A 19,081-nucleotide genomic window follows, 5' to 3' on the forward strand; every position below is an offset into this window, starting at 1 on the left:
ATTAAATTAGTTAAAGAATTAAAGACAAATATTAGGGGAATAGTCTTAAAGCCACTGCTAGGGCTGAATGCAAGGGCTACCAGAGAAGTCCAGAGTCCCTCCCTTCTATTAAGTTCTTCCTGCCAAAAAAACAGGCCTGATGGGATGAAAGCCAACTCCTAAGACAACTAAAAACACTGGTGGCATTAGCTTTCACTCCTAGGACTGCATTGTCACTCTGCTGAGGAAGAAGCAGCAGGAACTGAAACTTCCAAGGAGCTTCACAATTTCCTTGTCTCCCAATCTAAACTGGTGTATTGTCATCTTAACTTTCTCCTTTATGAAGCCACAAAAAATTGTGATTGTCCATCTGGAAGCCAAATTTAACCTGAGAACACTTACATAAGTTCCTTAGGGAACTTGGAACCTGTGCTAACTTACTCTAAATAGTCCTTTAATAGACCCTGCAGCTGACAGTGTATTATGGTTTGCCTCTTACCTAACAACCACTCATGTCTCCTCATGCTATAAGAGTACTATCTGTATTCTACTTTGTTCATCTCATTATCATTGGGATTTAAATGACTACAGTATTTCTCTAAGATTGCCTTCTAAGGGAGGAAGGATGTTGCAGTCTGCATTTATGTGGGAGTACCAACACCCATGAAATCCTGCATTCTTGAAATATCACAGTATTATCTCCTTTAAACACATCTTTAAAAAGCAACTAAGATTTTTTTTCTCCAACAAGGAATCCAATCTTCTCTTGGACAAAAGTGTCCTGAATAGGATTGGATTACTCCAAAGAATCAGGCCAGGAAGATTTCCATGACGCCAGGACCCAAGGTAGAGTTTCCAGCCAGGATCCTAGCTGCTCCATTTCTCCCATCCTCCTCCCCTATTCTTGATAGTTTTGTTTTAGTTTCTTAACTGATTGTACTGGATCTATAATGGCATACTTAGCAATACTGTGAACTCTCAATTTTCCATAAGAAGCAGGAAAAAATTAATTTGAAATCTAGTCAATAGTTTTTAACTACCTTCTCTCCTATCCTCCCCAAGATTTTTGAGAGATGCAACATAATAAGTCTTCATTTTAGTTTTTTCTTTGCAACATCCCTTCTTCTACCACTGCTTCATCCCCTATATAAAGTTAGAATTCATATTTTCCCATTAAGTAGGTATGAAGAAATTGTTCAAATTTACCCTAGAGGACTTCCAGAGGGGGAAAGTAATATGGCAATATGGCTCCATTGAGCTCGCTCAATATTCTCTTCCAAATGACTTTAAAATAACTCTTCAACTTGAATTCAGGAGTTGGCAGGACCAAGAAAAGATCAGAGTGAAATATTCCTCCAGTTCAACGCAACTTAGCAAGTCGGAGAGATCTATGATACAGGGGTGAAGATTAGTCTGGAGAGTGAAGGGACAGCAACGGTGGAATTAAGAAGCTCTTAAGCCAGAGACAGTAAAAGTTCCTGGCAAATGGACAGAAAGAGGTTCCAGGGATCATTGTGCTAGCACTGGATGTGTGTTTGGCAACTCCATTGCTTACAACAACTTTTGGATCATAGTACTAAGGAGGAGAGGAGCACTTTCAGTTGAGGAAGTGGAAACCCTGAGGAGCAATATCATTTTTGGTGACCAGGAATCAGGGACTTGAGAAACAAATTAATTGCAATTGCAAGAGATCAGGGAGTCTTCCTCAGTAAGAAACATAGTGCAGAGCAGAAGAGTGATGATCACACCACCTTGGAAGTACCCCAAACTTCCAAATCCCCAGAACAAGCTCTGAAAATAGCAGTGCAGGAAAAGCCTGAAGCTTGAGACAGTTCCCTTCACACTCCCTTCTCTCACCAATTTAAAAAAAGAGGAAAAAACCCCAAATGATTAACTAATTCCTTAAATTAAAATAACAAATATGCATAATTAAGCAAAACAAATTCCTGTATCAGCCCTATCAAAAAATATTTCTCTCATTTTGCACCTTAAATCCATCTTCTTTGAGGAAGCGAGTAGCCTATTTCATTATGGGTCCTCCAAAATTGTGGCTGGTCATTGGGTTAATCAAAGTTGTTGTTTGTTTCTATAATGTGATAATACCTAAAACTTTATATACTTTACCAATTTTTTCTACAGCTCTAAAGCATATGCTGAAGAATTGGTAAATTAACTAAGCAACAGAATGAGGGGAGGGAGCAAAAATCTATACAGCTTATCATTTAGATGTGGTCTCTGAAGAAATAAAGCACTGATGAAAATATGAGTATAGTGTAACTTAAAATATAGCATAGAGGTCAACAAAATTTTAAAAATATAAATTTATAAAAATATAAAAACCATTCTTAGCTTATAGGCCGAGTAAAAATAGGCAAAGGACTGGATTAAGTCTATGAACTGTAGTTTGCCTAATTCTGGTCTAACACATTATTTGCAAAGGACATCTACTACCATAGTCTCTTCTTTTAGATTAAGCATGAAAAAAAAAACACAAAAAAAGTTTACCTGCATGAATGTATGACATTCGGTAACAAATGGACCCTTTGTGACCTGTTTAAATTTTTCACATATATCTGGGAAATTAGTGGCTTCCAAAATAGAGGCTTGGTGGTGCTTAATTAATGTTAAGGCCACACGAAAGATAACTTTTGAACCCTCATAGAATAAACAATCCCAAATTCGGAGTACTGTCTGCAGAAAAACAAAATTGGAAAAACAGACCACTTAATTATAATGTGATTATTACATACAATACCTACAATATATATTGTATTATATATTATATACATTATAATGTAAATATTACACACAAATTATTATACATATTTACATAATTATATGTAAGAAGAGTTAAATATATACTTGAGGATTTTTAAAGTGCTAAGGAAGTGTCATAGTGAAATGCATTTAAGTCCTTACCTCTACTGGGAGGATATCAATAAACAAACAAATAAACCAGCGGGAGACTACTAAGGTCCACATGACATTATGTCGATCCATTAAGTTTGCCACAGATGGGATTTTCATCTTCACAAGTTCACCAAGAACTTCTTGATCTGTTTTCAAACCCATCATTGCAGGACTATAGTAATCTTTGACAGAGAGAACAAGAGAATGGAGAAAAAAAAATTAATCATTGAATATCATTATCTTCTTAAGAAAGGAGTATCAATTTAATCATAAAAATCACAAGATTTCAGAGTTGAAGGACAACTCAGTCCAGTTCTCTTCCTTCATAGATGAGAAAGACAAACCCCAAAGAGTTTCAAGTATATTGACTCTGGCAGAGCTGAGATTAAAACCTAGACTCTAAATCTAATACTATTTGGGCTCACAATAGCCGCTATTTCCCCTTGCTAACTTTAATATATCTCCTTTGTTTATTCAACTTTTAAAAATAAAACTAGTAACATGGGACACACCTTCAAAATGGTGATGACAAAATTAAAGGAAGAACTACATGAAGGACTCTCCCAGACCCTTCACAGAAAACTAACACTGTTTTGGTCTTTAAATCAAATAGACTTCAACAACCACAACTATTTCTTGAAATGACCACTGGGGGGAATCCTGGTGCTTTAAAAACAAAGTATGCTTTCAGCCATGCACTCACTGACCTGCCTTATTTATCTGGTACCTACAAACTGTAGCTGATGTCTTTCTTCATAAGGGGAGAGCAGAACATATGCTTGAATTTTCTGAATGCTGGGCAATAAATTTAGGGCGGGGGCGGGGGGAAGTCTACAAATTGCTTTCATTGGAGTTAATAGGCAACTTACTCTGACGGTTTTCAAAGGGAATTTCCAGGGGAAAACCCTCAAAACACTGCAGCTCAACTTGAACACTAGGAGAAAGGGATGCTAAGAGAATCATCACAGTGACTGGTCCAAAGGATCTGTGTTTTGTTTGTGTTCCTGCCTAAGGTGGTCACTCTTTGTATATGTTACCTCTGAAAACTGATTTCCTTATTAGAAGAGAAATTAAATCTGCTGATTTAATAGAGAAAATGGAGAATTTCTAGACAAGAAGAAATATAAATAAGTCAGAAAGTAAATATGAAAGAAAGATTTTGAAGAGGTGATGGGAATAAAATAAGTGTTAAGTAGAAGAATGGGACAGGAGAAAAGAAATACTGCAGTAATATAGAAACAAACAGATTTGTTAAACCTATCCCAAAGAGGATAAATTTACACCTTCTGAAGAGATTGCACTCTATTACCAAAAAAAGGATAGTGATGTAGAAAAGGTTAATAAAGAAGATTAAACTTATAGGTTTGCCTTTTGCAAATTCCATGGTTGTTAAGCATTTACAAGAATACAATTCCTAGCATTTAGAAGGAACAAAAAATTCTACTGTGGAGCAGGGAGTATTTATATAGCACCTACTATGCACCAGGCAGGTGCTAAGCATTTTTACCTCATAATAATCTTTTAAGGTAGATGTTATCATCCCCATTTTTATAGTTGAGGAAACTGGGGCACTCAGAGATTAAGAATTGCCCAATGTCACACATCTAGTAAGAGTCTGAGACCAGATTTGATACATTTCCTCAGGTTGATGCTCATCTATCAAGTAATACATTATAAAAGAAAAGAAGTCATTAAAAATGTTTAATCTGGAGAAGGAAAGGCTTAGGTGGAACATGATAGCTGTCTTCAAATATCTAAAGATTTGCTATCCAGAGGATGAATTAGGCTGGCTTTGTACAGCATCAGATACAGGATTGGGACCAATGGGTAGAAATTATATAATGAGGCAGATTTTGACTCAACTTAAGATAAACATTTCTAAACTGGAACTGCCTCCATTTTAAAGATTTTGCACTTACTACAACTTGCATCTTTACAAGTTGATGATGGATGACTTGATAGAGTATTGTGGAATCTGTTTCTTACACTGAGTAGGAGATTAGATTAATAATAACAGTTCACATTGATCATAGTAACAGCAAGATTATGTGATGATTAATTGTGATGGACTTGGCTCTTCTCAATAATGCAGTGATTCAGAGTAGTTTCAATGGTCTTGTGATGGAAAGTGCCATCCGCATACAGAGAGAGAACTATGTAAACTGAAAGTGGATTGAAGCACAGTCTTTTCATCTTTTTCCCCCCCCTATTTCTCATGATTTTTTTCTCTTTTGGTCTGATTTTTCTTCCACATGATAAATATGGAAATGTTTAGAAGAACTGCACATATTTAACCTATATCAGATTGCTTGCTGTCTCAGGGAGGAAGAAAGTAAGGGAGGGAGATGCAAAAATTTTGGACACTAAGTCTTACAAAAATGAATTTGAAAACTATCTTTACATATATTAGAAAAATAAAGTTCTTTTGAGAAAAAAGAAGAAAAATAATAATAGCAATTCATATTTAAATCATCTGTGATTTTAAAATGCTAAGCAAAACAGAAATAAAAAAGAAACAGCAGCTGTCCTTATAGAACATACATTCTACTGGAGGAGGCACATATGTGCATATACATGTATAATAAAATAGCTACAAGGTGATTTTCAAGGAGAAGGCACAAAAAGCCAAGGGAAATCAAGAAAGGCTTTATAAGAGAATAGTGATTCTAAAAAGGGAGATGCATACTGCATTCCAAGCACAAGGAAAAACCAACTCAAAGACATGAAGATGGATAATGGAGTGGGGGTTTATGAAGAGCAGTAAGAAAGCAAATGGCTCTTTTTTGTTCTTCAAAATGTCTCAATAGCAATTGATATATGAATATAATGGTATATTATTGTTCTATAAGAAATGATGCACAGGCAGATTTTAAAAACATCTGGAAAGACTTACATGAACTGATGCTGAGTAAACTGAGCAGAAACAGGAGAACACTGTATACAGTAACAGCAACACTACAGATGATCAACTTTGACAGATTTTGCTCTTCTCAGCAATACAATGACTTTAGACAATTCTAAAAGACTCACGATGGAGAATACTATCTCCACATCTAGGGAAAGAACCATGGAGTCTGAATGCAGATTGAAGTATACTATTTCTACTTTTTCCCCTCTTGTTCTGATTCTTTTTTTTCACAACATGACTAATGTGGAAGTACATTTATTATGATTGTACATATATCACCTATATTGATTGTTATCTTGGGAAAGACAGAGGGGAGAGAGAAAAAAATGAAAATCAAAATTTTATAAAAATAAATGACAAAAACTAGTAAATTAAAAAAAAAATAGGACAAACAAAAAAAGTAGAAGAGAAAAATCTCTCAAGCTAAGGGGAAAAAATATATTCTTCACCAAAGGAGAAGATAGAGGCAATTAATTAAAAAAGATAAAATAGTTTAATTACTTGAAACTGCATCTAAGATAAGAAGGAAAGTGGTTCAATGAGAAAAAAGAAATGATAAGCAGGCTGATTTCAGAAAAGCCTGGAATGATTTATGTGAACTGATGCTGAATGAAGTGAGTAGAACTAAGAGAACATTGTACATTAACAAGATAATATGATGATCAACTGTAATAGATTTGGCTCTTCTTAATAATGTGGTGATTTAAAACAATTCCAATACACTTGGGATGGAGAATGCCATCTCCAGAGAGAGAACTATGGAGATTGAGTATGGATTTTCACTTTTTTATTGTATGTTTTTCTCGTGGTTTTTTCCCTTTTGGTCTGATTTTTGCACAACATTACAAATATGGAAATATGTTTGAAAAACATTGAAAAAATGCACATATTTAACCTATATCTGATTGCTTTTTGTCTTAGGGAGAGGGAAGGTAGGAGAGGGAGAAAAATTTGAAATGCAAAATCTTACAAAAATGAATGTTGAAAACTATCTTTACATGTATTTGGAAAAATAAAACACTATTGAGGAAAAAAAAGTCCCAGTGGCACAGTGCAAAGTTCTGAGGATACAAAAAAAGGCAAAACAAACGGACTCAAAGCTAAACCAAAACCAAAACAATCTACCCAAACCTAGTCCCTGCTCTTAAGAAGCTTACAGTCAGTCTTATGGGAGAAACTACATGCAAACGATTGAAATAGGATAATCGGAGATAATAGCCTGGGGAGGAAAGGCACAACTTTAAAGGGGATAAAGAAAAGCTTCTTCTGAAGGTGGATTTTTAACTGAGACTTGGCAGGAAACCAGAGAAGCCAGGAGGTAGAGGTAAGGAAGGAAAATGTTCCAGGTTTGAGAAATAGCCACCAGGAAAATGTCTGTCACTGGGAGTCTTGTGCAAGAATGGCAAGAAGACAGGGTCACTGGGTCAGAGAGTAATGAATAGGAAGACTGGAAAGATAGAAAGGGACGTGTACTATAAGAACAGATCCTGTGATTTTAAAAGCTAAACTCAGAAACTGCAAAGTCTTTGGACTGAGGAAGTAAAAGAATAAAGACCAGCTCTGGAAGGGAGAGAAGCTCAATCTCAGCAGTCACAAATGTGACTCTCTGAAAAAGTACCCTGCTTCAAGGACAGCTCCTGATTGCTGAAGTCTTTTCCTTTCCCCTTAAACAAGATGAATTTGTATGGAATCTGTTCTTAGCTCCCCAAGTGGACACTGCTGTCAGCTGATTTGGGGTGATACTAGGCCAATGATGATATAATGTAGCAAACACATTAACCAGAACCACATTAAATCTTAATTCTATCTGTCCCCTGGATGTAGATAGCAGATTTTCAATTATCTACACAGGATTTTTTATGGAAAAGATTACTCAATTGGTCCCCTGACCCTTTTCCTGTATCTGTCATTCCAGGTCAAACTTTCCTTTTTTTTTTTCCACACTAAACCATCTCTTATTTTCTCTGCCTTCAGCAAATCTTTTAAAGGGATATATCATCTGAGGTTGTTTATTGTTTATGTATTTACCAGGAGATCCTGAAGAATGTGCCAAATTTCCTTACCCATATGAATTATGATGGGGGAAAAGTGCTAAGACAGGCAAAGTTCCCTATCTTCCTCTGCGCCATTTTCTTTAATATAACATCCCATTTGCAGTAGGGGACAAGGAAGGAACAGTCTTTTAACAGCATTTCTTCTCTTTTTTATTGGAGTCATTAACACAGACTTAAATTCTACAAACAATGCCCATGATACCCCAAACAGCCTAAGATGAAATTAGCTTCCAGCATCCCAGAACAATAACAGGATTTGTTAAGAAGAAAGGATAAAAAGACTAATCCTGCCATGACCTTGTTCTCAGTTACAGAGAACTTGAGAAGAGGTTCCAAAAATAAAGGCACTCTATCAGAAACTGTTATATGCTTAATCATCAGGCTCAGGTCACCAAGGTATGTTAATTAAATTAAACCCAGAACCTTTTCTACTTTCCCCTCTTTACATGTCTGAAGCAAGACAACCACTACTGATTCAAGAACTGCTCGTCAGATACCCCCATCCCATTCCCAACCCCCAATACTGATTCTTAAGCAGAGGGAGATCAAGTTAAAGAGATTTTAAAGAAAGGTAACCCCCCTGGCATAGCAGATATAGAACTGGTATTGATATTAAAGAGACCTGGATTCAAAGTTTGACAACTAAAATGACAAATACAAAAAATGCTTATTTCTAGGTCTGTTTTTTGCTTCATAAGCCTGGTATTGCTACATGTATATGTATATGAAAAAAATATATATATACACATACACACACACAAACACACATACATACACAAATCTATATATTAAAGCAAGTACCTTTTTCTTTCTCTCTTGACACACACAGAAAAAGACAGAGAGAAGAGAAAAGACAGGGACAATCCCTATATTTATGCCCATCTGCATTTTTTATTTCCTTCACAAGCTAATTGTACAATATTTCAGAGTCTGATTCTTTTTGTACATCAAAATAACGGTTTGGTCATGTATACTTATTGTGTATCTAATTTATATTTTAATATATTTAACATCTACTGGTCATCCTGCCATCTAGGGGAGGGGGTGGGGGGGTAAGAAGTGAAAAATTGGAACAAGAGGTTTGGCAATTGTTAATGCTGTAAAGTTACCCATGCATATAACCTGTAAATAAAAGGCTATTAAATAAAAAAAAATTTTAAAAATGATGAAGAAAAAAAACTTATAAAAAAAAAAGAGAAAAGACAGGGACCTAAGTCTCAAGTAGGCCTCCTGAATCTCATAAGGAATAATGAACAGTTATCTAGAGAATCCTAAAATATATAGGTATATTTTATAATATATGTGCTTATACACACATGTGTACATACACATATGTATGTACATATATAATGTATATATAAATGTACATATATACACAAATATATATTTATATATATACCAACACACTTAGGTATAGATACCCATGAAAAACCATATGGAAAGTTGGCCTTGGATTCAGAAAGGTCCAGATTCATATCCTTCCTCTGACACATACTGGCTGCATGATCTTGTGTAACTCACTTCATCTTACCTAACCCAGGTGGTTCAAAGTCTCTAAGTTACAAATGAATCAGCTGCCTGCTAATTTACATGAAAAACTATTCTAACAATAGTTAACATAACATAACATAATAAACAATAACAATAGTTAACATAATAACAAAAACATGAAAAGAAACCCTTGCATAAAGTAAGGTACTTAAGAAATTTTGTTTCATCAAATTACTATCATCATTCTCCCCATCATTCTCATGAAAGTTCAGAATCTTTATGGACATTCAAATCCTTGGAAATAATTTAATAATAAAGTCATTTTTTCCTTTTACTTCCTTACCCTTGAAATATAATAGAGAACTCTTTGACATTCCCTTTCTCTTATAGGGAAGACATTTGTTAAATACTGACATCTTAAACAATGCTCTGTGTCTTATTAATGATACCTTCTATGAGAAAACATAACTTTCTGACATAAAAGTTCCTAGAAAACAAGTGCTGCTTTCGGATACCCAAGGTAGCAAATGGGATAGGTGAGGACTTAAAGGCATTTGATGGCAGTTTGTAAACAAGGACAGCTCTCTGAATCTTGATGCCTATATATTTTTATATTCCCTACCGGGAGTTTACAAGTACCACAGAATAACCACAATGAGAATTTATTCTTCTTTCATGGCATTTTTTTTTTTTTTTTTGGTTCAGAGCTGTGATTTCAGCTGTGTAGAAAAATACTTGTGAGGAAATTTCCTTCAAGGGATGGAGGTTGGCAATTGTTTAGCAATTTTTAATCTTTTTTTTTTTTTATCCTCAAATAGCTTATATTCTTTTTATTTAAAAAACTAAAAACATTTTAAATTTTATTTTTAATTTATGGAATAAAACAAGCATTTTCTTATGATAGTACAATAAATGTAATTTTTAATCTAAAAAAATTACTTCGAACACTATAGTATGATGCAAAATAAAGAGTGCTACATTTGGAGTCAAAGAACTTTGGTTCAAAAGTTGTATCAGTCACTTACTACAGGGAGGATTTTGGGAAAATCATCCTCTATCTCTCAGTTTCTTAAATTCCAATTACTAGGTGAGTTCACACCATCCCTGAAAGAAAACTTGAATATTCCTATTTCCTTCTATGAATTCCCATGTTATTTATTGCCTCCCAATCACTTGGCAATCATCATGATAACCTTGCCTATTATTAATTTTAAGTGTATGCTTTCATATAATAGCAATTTGGGAATATGAGGTATAGCCATGAAACTCCTAGAAAGGGAAGATGAATCAGTCAGTCAGAAGAATTTTCTAGACACTGTACTAAGTGAAAGGATATAAAGATATAAAGTATATAATTATAATTTATAAAGACATAAAGTTCTTGCCTTTGAGGAACTCATACTCTAGCAGGGGTCCTCAAACTACGCCCATGGGCCAGATGTGGCAGCTGAGGACATTTATCCCCCTCACCCAGGGCTATGAAGTTTCTTTATTTAAAGGCCCACAAAACAAAGTTTTTGTTTTTACTATAGTCCGGCTCTCCAACAGTCTGAGGGACAGTGAATGGGACCCCTATTTAAAAAGTTTGAGGACCCCTCCTAATGTATTCCTAAGCAAAATCCTGGTTTCATCCATATACTTTCTGAGTATTAGAAAGCTCCTAAAATTACTGTTATGTTGCCTCTAGCTCCTGCCCACACTATCCACAGCCCATGTGGACTCTCTAGAAGCTGATAACACATATAACAGGCAATGTAGTGACATTGGAAAGTGAAGTCAGAGAACCAGGGTTTGATTCCAGCTCTGCCACCTGCTACCCATGTGAGTGTGGAAGGATTGTGCATTGATATGAAGTAAAGAAAGCAGACCTATAAAAAGAATATTTACAGAGATAAGCTATGTGGGGAAAGTCTACACAAATACCAGGATAAATGCCTAAAGATTAGATTTATTTATTTGTTATCTGCTTTATTAAAAAGTCAAATTTTAATATATATCTAATCTGTTTCTATATTTAAAGTTAATTGTAAATTACTTGGAAAAAAAGAAAAGAAGAAAAAGAATATAGAATATAAGTATTTTAAACTCTTTCCCAAACTGATGTTTGTGTATGGCAATATGTCTGAAGTCTACATATGCAATTAGCTAATAGTAATAATAGCTAATAATAATAATAGCCAAGATGATAAGAAAGATAAAGGGGGGAGGGGAGAGGATGGAGACAGGTACACAGCAATCATAATTGTGAATGTGAATGGGATGATCTCACCGATAAAATCAAAGTGGAGAGCACAATGGATTAGAAAACAGAATCCAGTAATAAGTTGTTTACAAGAAACACACTTGGAACAGAAAGACACATACAGAATTAAAATAAGAGGCTGGAACAGAATCTATTCTGCTTCAGCTAAAATTAAAAAAAAAAAGATAGGAGTAGCAATTATGATCTTAATGCAAAAATAGCTCTAATTTAAAAGAGATAAACAGGGAAATTACATTTTGCTAAAAGTTATATCAATGAAGTAATATCAAAACTAAACATATATGCACCAAATGGCATAGCATCCAATTTCTAAAAGGAAAAGTTACAGAAGGAAGCAGATAATAAAACTATATTAGTGAGGGGCCTCAACTTTTCCTTCTCAGAACTAGATAAATCTAACAATAAAATAAATAAAAAAGAATTCAAGGAAATAAGAGAATCTTAGAAAAGTTAGATAAGATAGACCTCTAGAGAAAACCGAAAGGAAATAGAAAGAAGACTACTTTTTTTCTAGTGCAAATGGCACTTTCAAAAAAAACTGATCACTTATTAGGGAATAAAAACCTCACAAACAAATGCAGATAAACGGGAATATTAAGTGAATCCTTTTAAAACCATAATGCCATAAAAATTACATTCATGAAAGAGCCATAGAAACACAAAATTCATTGGAAACAAAATAATTTAATCCTAAAAAATGAATGGGTCAAATAACAAATCATAGAAATAATTAATAATTTCATTAAAGAGGATGATAATAATGAGACAGTATATGAAAATTTCTGGGATACAGCCAAAGCATTACCTACGGGAAAAGTTATATCTCTAAATACTTATGTCACTAAAAAAAGAAAAAACAGATCAACAAATTGGACATGCAATTTTAAAAAAGAAAACTAGATGAACATTTCAAAAACCACAAATTGCCCAGATCAATAGAAGAGGAAATGGAATATTTTTAAAATATAAAAAGCATAAAAAAAAGAAATTGATTAGGCCATCAACATACTCCCTAAGAACAAGAAAAAGCAATTCAGGACCAGATGAATGTGAAAAGAATTCTACCAAACATTAAAGAACAATTAATTCCAAAACTATGTAAACAATTTAGGAAAATAAGCAAAGAAAGAGTCCTACCAAATTCCTTTTGAGATAAATATGGTGCTGATACTTAAAAAGAAAACAATAGGCAAGCTAATGTAATAAAAATGACAATTCTACTTAAATTAATTTATTTATATAGTTTCATACCAATCAAAATAGCATAAAATTATTTTAGAGAGCTAGGAAAAAAACATCAAAATTTATCTGGAAAAACAAAAAGTCAAGAATATCAAGGAAATCAATGAAAAAATAAATGTGAGGAAAGTGACTAAGCAATATTAGATCCCAGTAATTACAAAGCAGTAATCATTAAAACAATTTATGGAATGGTGAAATCAGTAGATTAAGTATATATTAGGCATACTACTATCTATCACAGGACATAGTAGTAAATGACCATAGTAATCTAGTGTTTTATAAACCTAAAGATCTAAGTTCTGGGTATGAGAACTCACTATCTGAAAAAAAAAAATTGCTAGGAAAACTGAAAATAATTTGGCAGAAACTAGGTATATAGACTACCATCTCATATCATATACCAAGAGAAGGTTAAAATGGGCATGTGATTTAGACATAAAGGATGATAACACAAACAAATGAGGGGAGCATGGAAACTTTTACCTGTTAGATCTATGAATAATGAAAGAATTTGTGATCAAATAAGAGAGAGAGAGAAAGAGAGAGAGAGAGAGAGAGAGAGAGAGAGAGAAAGAGAGAGAGAGAGAAAGAGAGAGAGAAAGAGAGAAAGAGAGAGAGAGAAGATCACAGAATGAAAAATGGATAATTTTCATTAAACTAAAAAGATTTTGCACAAATGAAACCAATGTAGTCAGAGTTAGAAAGAAAGCAGGAAAACAGAGGCTGGGGGAAATTTTTAATACAAGTTTCTATGATAAAGGCTTCATTTCACAAATATATAGAAAACTGAATCAAATTAACAAGGATATTATTCCTCAATTGATAAATTGTCAAAGTTATTAATAGGTAGTTTTCAGAAGAAAAAAATCAAAGCTATCTATCAGTTTAGTCATTTTTCAATCATGTCTGACCCTTTGTGACCCTATTTGAGATTTTCTTGGCAAGGATACTGAAGTGATTTGTTATTTTCTTCTCAAGCCCATTCTATAAATACATAGTAGTAAGTGAGGGACACAAGGTAAAGTAATTTGCCCACAGTCTCACAGCTAATAAGTGAGTGAGGCCAGATTTGAACTCAGGGAGATAAGCCTTCCTGTCGCCAAGCCCAACATTCCATCCATTGTGCCATGGTCTGTTTAAGCTATTAATAGTCATATAAAAAAAATACTCTAAATCACACTGGAGAAGGGTAAATTAAAACTTTGAGGTAGCATCTCACACTTATCAGACTGGCTAATATGACAGAAAGGAAAATGACAAACGTTGAAGGCGATGTAGAAAAATTGAGACACTAATGCACTGCTGGTGGAATTGTGAATTGATCTGGTCATTTGGGGAAAGCAATGTAGAATTACACTTAAAGAGCTATAAAACTGCATACCCCTTGACCCAGAAATAGTAATACTAGATCTATATCCCAAAGAGAGTTTAAAAAAAGTAAAGAAAGAAAAAGAAAAGTACACATATGGACAAAAATATAGCAGGTTTGGGCGAGGGGAGGGGGTATTTTTATTTTTTGTGATGGCAAAGAATTGGAAATTGAGAGGGTGTGCATCAATTTTGCAACGATTAAACAAGTTGTGGCATATGATCATGATGCAATACTATTGTGCTATAAGAAATGATGAACAAGATGATTTCAGAAAAAACCTAGGACTTATATGAACTGATATAAAGTGAAGTGAGCCAAACAAGAACCCCATACATAGAAATGGCAATATTGTATGACGATCAAGTGTGAATGAATTAGCTATTCTTATCAGTACAATGATCTAAGAAAAATTTTGAAGGACTTATGATGAAAATTTCTATCTACCTCTAGAGAAAAAACTGCTAGAGCCTCAATGAAGATTGAAATGCAATTTTTTTACTTTCCTCATTTTTCTTGCTTTTTTGGACTCATGGCTAATATAAAAATATGTTTCGACTTCCCAATAGGTAGTGGAAGGATGGGAGGAAGAGAATTCAGAATTAAAATTTTAAGAATAAAAAGAATGTTAAAAATAAATGAATAGTTGCAGTGATTCTCAAAGTCTGGTCCAGAGCATCCTGGAAATCTCTGAAATCCTTTCAGAGAGTCTACAAATTCATAATTAGTTTTTATTTTTAATGTGATCAATATCTATAACTATAAACCACATAAACAAAAACTCTTTGGACAGATCCTCAATCATTTTTAATAGGATAAAGATGTTGAGAACAAAAGTTTGAGGACCACTGGAAAGGGAAGAAAAAAGAGAAAGGAAGGAAAGGAAGAAAGGAGGAAAGGAAAGAAGGAAAGAAGAAAGGAAGGAAGGAAAGAAGGAAAGAAGGAAGGAAGGAAGGAAAGAGAGAGAGGGAGATAGGAGAAAGGGAAGAAAAAAGGAAGATGGAGAAAAAAAGAATTAATAGTGTCAGTGGCCAATATTGGGCATAAAGGCATTACAATCAGCATCAACATCCCTTTCCACTTCAGAAAGGAAAGGGATATGAAGATTCTATTACTCTGGTTCATTCATGTACTTCTGATTCATTTATTCTTTCAGAAGTAAAGATTAATTTGCATATATTTGGACAAATAAAATACTATTAAAAAAAAAAAAGAAGAAAAGATTAGTTCTGGAGAATGGAATTGGGGTGTGATCTTAGAGATACAGTCCACAAGACCCACACTAATGAAATTCCCAGTAGTGGGAACTAGAGTTGCAGTGTGATAGTCCCTTTTCAGCCCGGTGGCTCCTGGAATCCACCAGGATGGATTGAAATCATTAATATGTATTTCAGCCTATTCTCTCTCTTCCACCTTCCTCATCATACTATAGCCCAATGAAATGTTTTTTATAAATAAAAGTGTTTATGCTTCTTTCTCCAAACTGTTTCGCTACAAAGCAGATGTTTGTCTGCAAAAGTTGGCAAAACCACAGAACCTTCCTTTTGGTTACCATCCAATTCCATGGTACATTTGGCTGCCTTAAGGATGTTCTCAAGCGGCCAGTATCCTGACTAGTATGGGTAATCTCAAAAAGAAAGACATGCTAGTAACAAAAACTGTATTGTACCAACTACTAGGTAAGAAATCTGGTTTCTGTCCAACATTACAAACAAACATTGATTTCCTTCCACATGTATACACATAATCCTTTCAAAGGACAAAGTGTACCAACTTTATTTTCTGAACAGAGATTAAAATGACACAAGATTTCCCACTACATTAGTTCACTATACTTTACTATGAATTGAAAGCAAAGGGGCAAACAATCTGGACATGAAGATAAATGATCAGGTTTTTACAATGTGGTTTTGTTTTCTTATAAGTTTTCTGAATTCCCAAAATAGCATAGATCCTAATATTTAAGAACAATTGTTCAGACACACATGATCAGAAATAAAATTATAGCAAGAGTAAAGAAACAATCACAAGAGTAAAGAAATGATGATACCATTAAAATATTACCACGTGAAAAAGTCCTTCAAAATATTAGATATGGTTTATGGTTGATTTATGAAAAGACATAGACAAAAATCACACAAGACTGTAATCTGTACTGAATGCCTGTATGAATGCCTGCATCCATAAAATCTAAGTGTCTGAGGGGGAAAAAAAAGAAAACTTTCCAATAAGTCAATCAATGAGTGATTAAGTATCTACTAAGTGTCAGGAACTGTGTTAGGTGCTAAGAATACAAGACAAAAAAGGAATCAAGTTTTTTTGCTATCAGGGAGCTTACATTCTAATGAGAAAGATGATATGTATGTATAAGAATATATAAAACACAGACAAAATAATTTCAATGTAATTTGTGGAGGAAGAACTTGGTGAAAGTTATAAGGAGAAGGCTCCACAGAGCTGTTGCTTGGTTAGGTCTTGAAGGGGAAAAATAAAGCTTCTACATACTTGGAGAGAGAAGGGAGCCAAGCATGAGGAACAAACATAACAAAAGCAGAGAAATAGGAGATAAAATATCGTGTAAATTGAGAAGGCCCTTTTGGTTGGCACATAAAAAGTATGGAGAGAAGAATAATGTATCATAAAGCTGGGAAGGTAAGTTGGAAAGGTCATGTTGGATTTTAAATGCCAGGGAATTTTATATTTTATTCTAGAGGCAATAGGAAGCCATTTAAGCTTAGGGAATAAGGGAATCAAACCTGAGCTTAAGAAAAGTGAAGGAGTTTATAAGTGATTTTAAAAACTAGATATCATTGGGATTTTTCACACATCTACTTGAATCTTACTAGTACAGACAGTTGAGAATTGATTATCTCTAGAATTCATTCTAAATGACATAAAAGAACACCAAGCAGGAAAGCTCAAGAACTGTGATAGCCTTACTCTTCTTTCCTTGATCTAGGGTAAGGTGAAAGAGAACAAGATGATGTTGATAAAATTCATATAGTGTTTACAATGTGCCAGCCACTGTGCTAAGTGGTTTGTGGTTATTATTTCATTCAATCCTCACACCAGTCTTGGGAAGTAAGTGCCATTGTCATTCATATTTTACTGTTAAGGAAACTGAGGCAGAGAGAGCTCAAGTGATTTGTTCAAGGTCACACAGCTATTACATGCTGAGCTAGATTTGAACTCAGCTCTTCCTGACTCCAAACCCAGTGTTCTGCCATCTAAAAGAGGTAATTCTTAAATTTATATCTCCAAATTGTACTTTTTACCCTAACTTGAATCCAGCTAACTATGAGACATTTGTATCCCTCATCTCAGCTCTGTCATAGACAAACTAAAACCTTCCCCACAAAACTAGATCCCCTTCCCAACTCCCCCCTTTTAATAAATAGAACCACCATTCTCTAAGGCATCTAGGTTTGAAATCCAAAGAAACGGGATAGGATTTAAGAAGATGAGAGTACTTTGCCTCGACAAAAAACATACAGATACCTCAAATATGTGAGGCAGCTAAGTGGATAAAGTGCTGAGTCTAGAGTGAGGAAAACTCATCTTCTTCAGTTCAAATCTGGCTTCAGACAGTAATTAACCCATCATGAGCATGTCACTTAACCCAGTTTGCCTCAATTTCCTCATCTATAAAAAGAAATAGAGAAGAAAATGGCAAACCATTTCAGCATCTCTACCAAGAAAACCCCAAATGGGTTAATAAAGATAAAGACACAATTGACAAAGACAAAGATGGGAGAGTCCAAAAGAATGGAGAATATCACAGAGAATGTTACTAAAAGAGGATTGGTTTGGGAGTTAGATGGATTGGATCCCAGCTCAGTTAATGACTATTGCTTCATTCCTTTCTAGGTTGGACTCCTGACTCTGCACAGGATTTCTCTACCCTGCCACAGAAACCTCTTCACCCTGGAAGCTTGTTCTATTCCTGGACTACTTCTCACACTGACCTTTTCCCTCAGTGACACAAAATGTCTATCTGTAATTCTGATGTTATACTGGTGAGAGTGATGTATATGATATGTGAATCATGGAGAGCCTTAGAAGAATCAAAATGTCAGTACACATATTTGGATTTTTATATTTATATTTTTAAATGAATTACAATTAATTTCATTTATGATTAATTTTGATTTAAGAATTTCACACTATTACCCGAAACCAATCCTGAATTATGTCCCCAAATCAGAATGAATATCACTGTTCTTAGTATATTGACTACAGTGAATGCTTAGTTTAACTATTGACTGATGGATCTTTTATTTAGGTCACATTGCTCCTTAAAATTGTTATCATAGAAAGGAAAACTTATCAAGTACATGCATCTAAATGGAACATACCAGCGCCAGTTGTGCACTAAGAACTCAATAATTACATAAAAGACAAGGACAGAATATGCTGACAAGATTAAAGTAATGGATTATCTAAAAAGAGAGAGATTTAATCAACTAGCTGTTCAGCAAAGATTCACCATGAAATAAAGAAAGGATGTGAATGTTCTTGCTACAAACATTTACATGATAGTTACATGCTGTAATAAAAATCCTAAAAGAAACTATCCAAGCTTTCGTTGAATACCCAGATTCTATGCTCAATACAGAAAACACGCTGCCTCATCTTTAGGAGTTTATATTTAAACAGAGAAACGACTAAAGACTAAATGGCAACTTACAATCCAGTTCTAAACTGGTCTGGACAGATAATAAGTAATGGAGGAATTGAAAGAGGATATCTAGATAGAGCACTGGGCTTGGAATTAGGAATTAATCCTGTTTGCCTCAGTTTCTTCATCTGTAAAATAAGCTCTAGTAACTCCTGCCAAAAAAGCCCCAAATGCTGATGGAGTGTTA

At 34.3% G+C, this 19,081-nt stretch overlaps 1 protein-coding gene across 1 annotated transcript in view; it reads right to left on the minus strand.

Annotated features, from left to right (window-relative positions):
- Positions 1-19,081, minus strand: part of GRTP1 (growth hormone regulated TBC protein 1) — a 67,193-nt gene that overhangs the window by 11,568 nt on the left and 36,544 nt on the right. The window contains exons 6-7 of the mRNA XM_031958751.1: positions 2,899-3,071; positions 2,485-2,670 (exon numbers count right to left, since the gene is read on the minus strand). Coding sequence (XP_031814611.1) covers positions 2,485-2,670; positions 2,899-3,071 — 359 coding nt within the window. The remainder of the gene's footprint in view (positions 1-2,484; positions 2,671-2,898; positions 3,072-19,081) is intronic.

This window comes from Sarcophilus harrisii, chromosome 3 (assembly GCF_902635505.1).
Source record: "Sarcophilus harrisii chromosome 3, mSarHar1.11, whole genome shotgun sequence".
Classification (NCBI taxonomy): domain Eukaryota; kingdom Metazoa; phylum Chordata; class Mammalia; order Dasyuromorphia; family Dasyuridae; genus Sarcophilus; species Sarcophilus harrisii.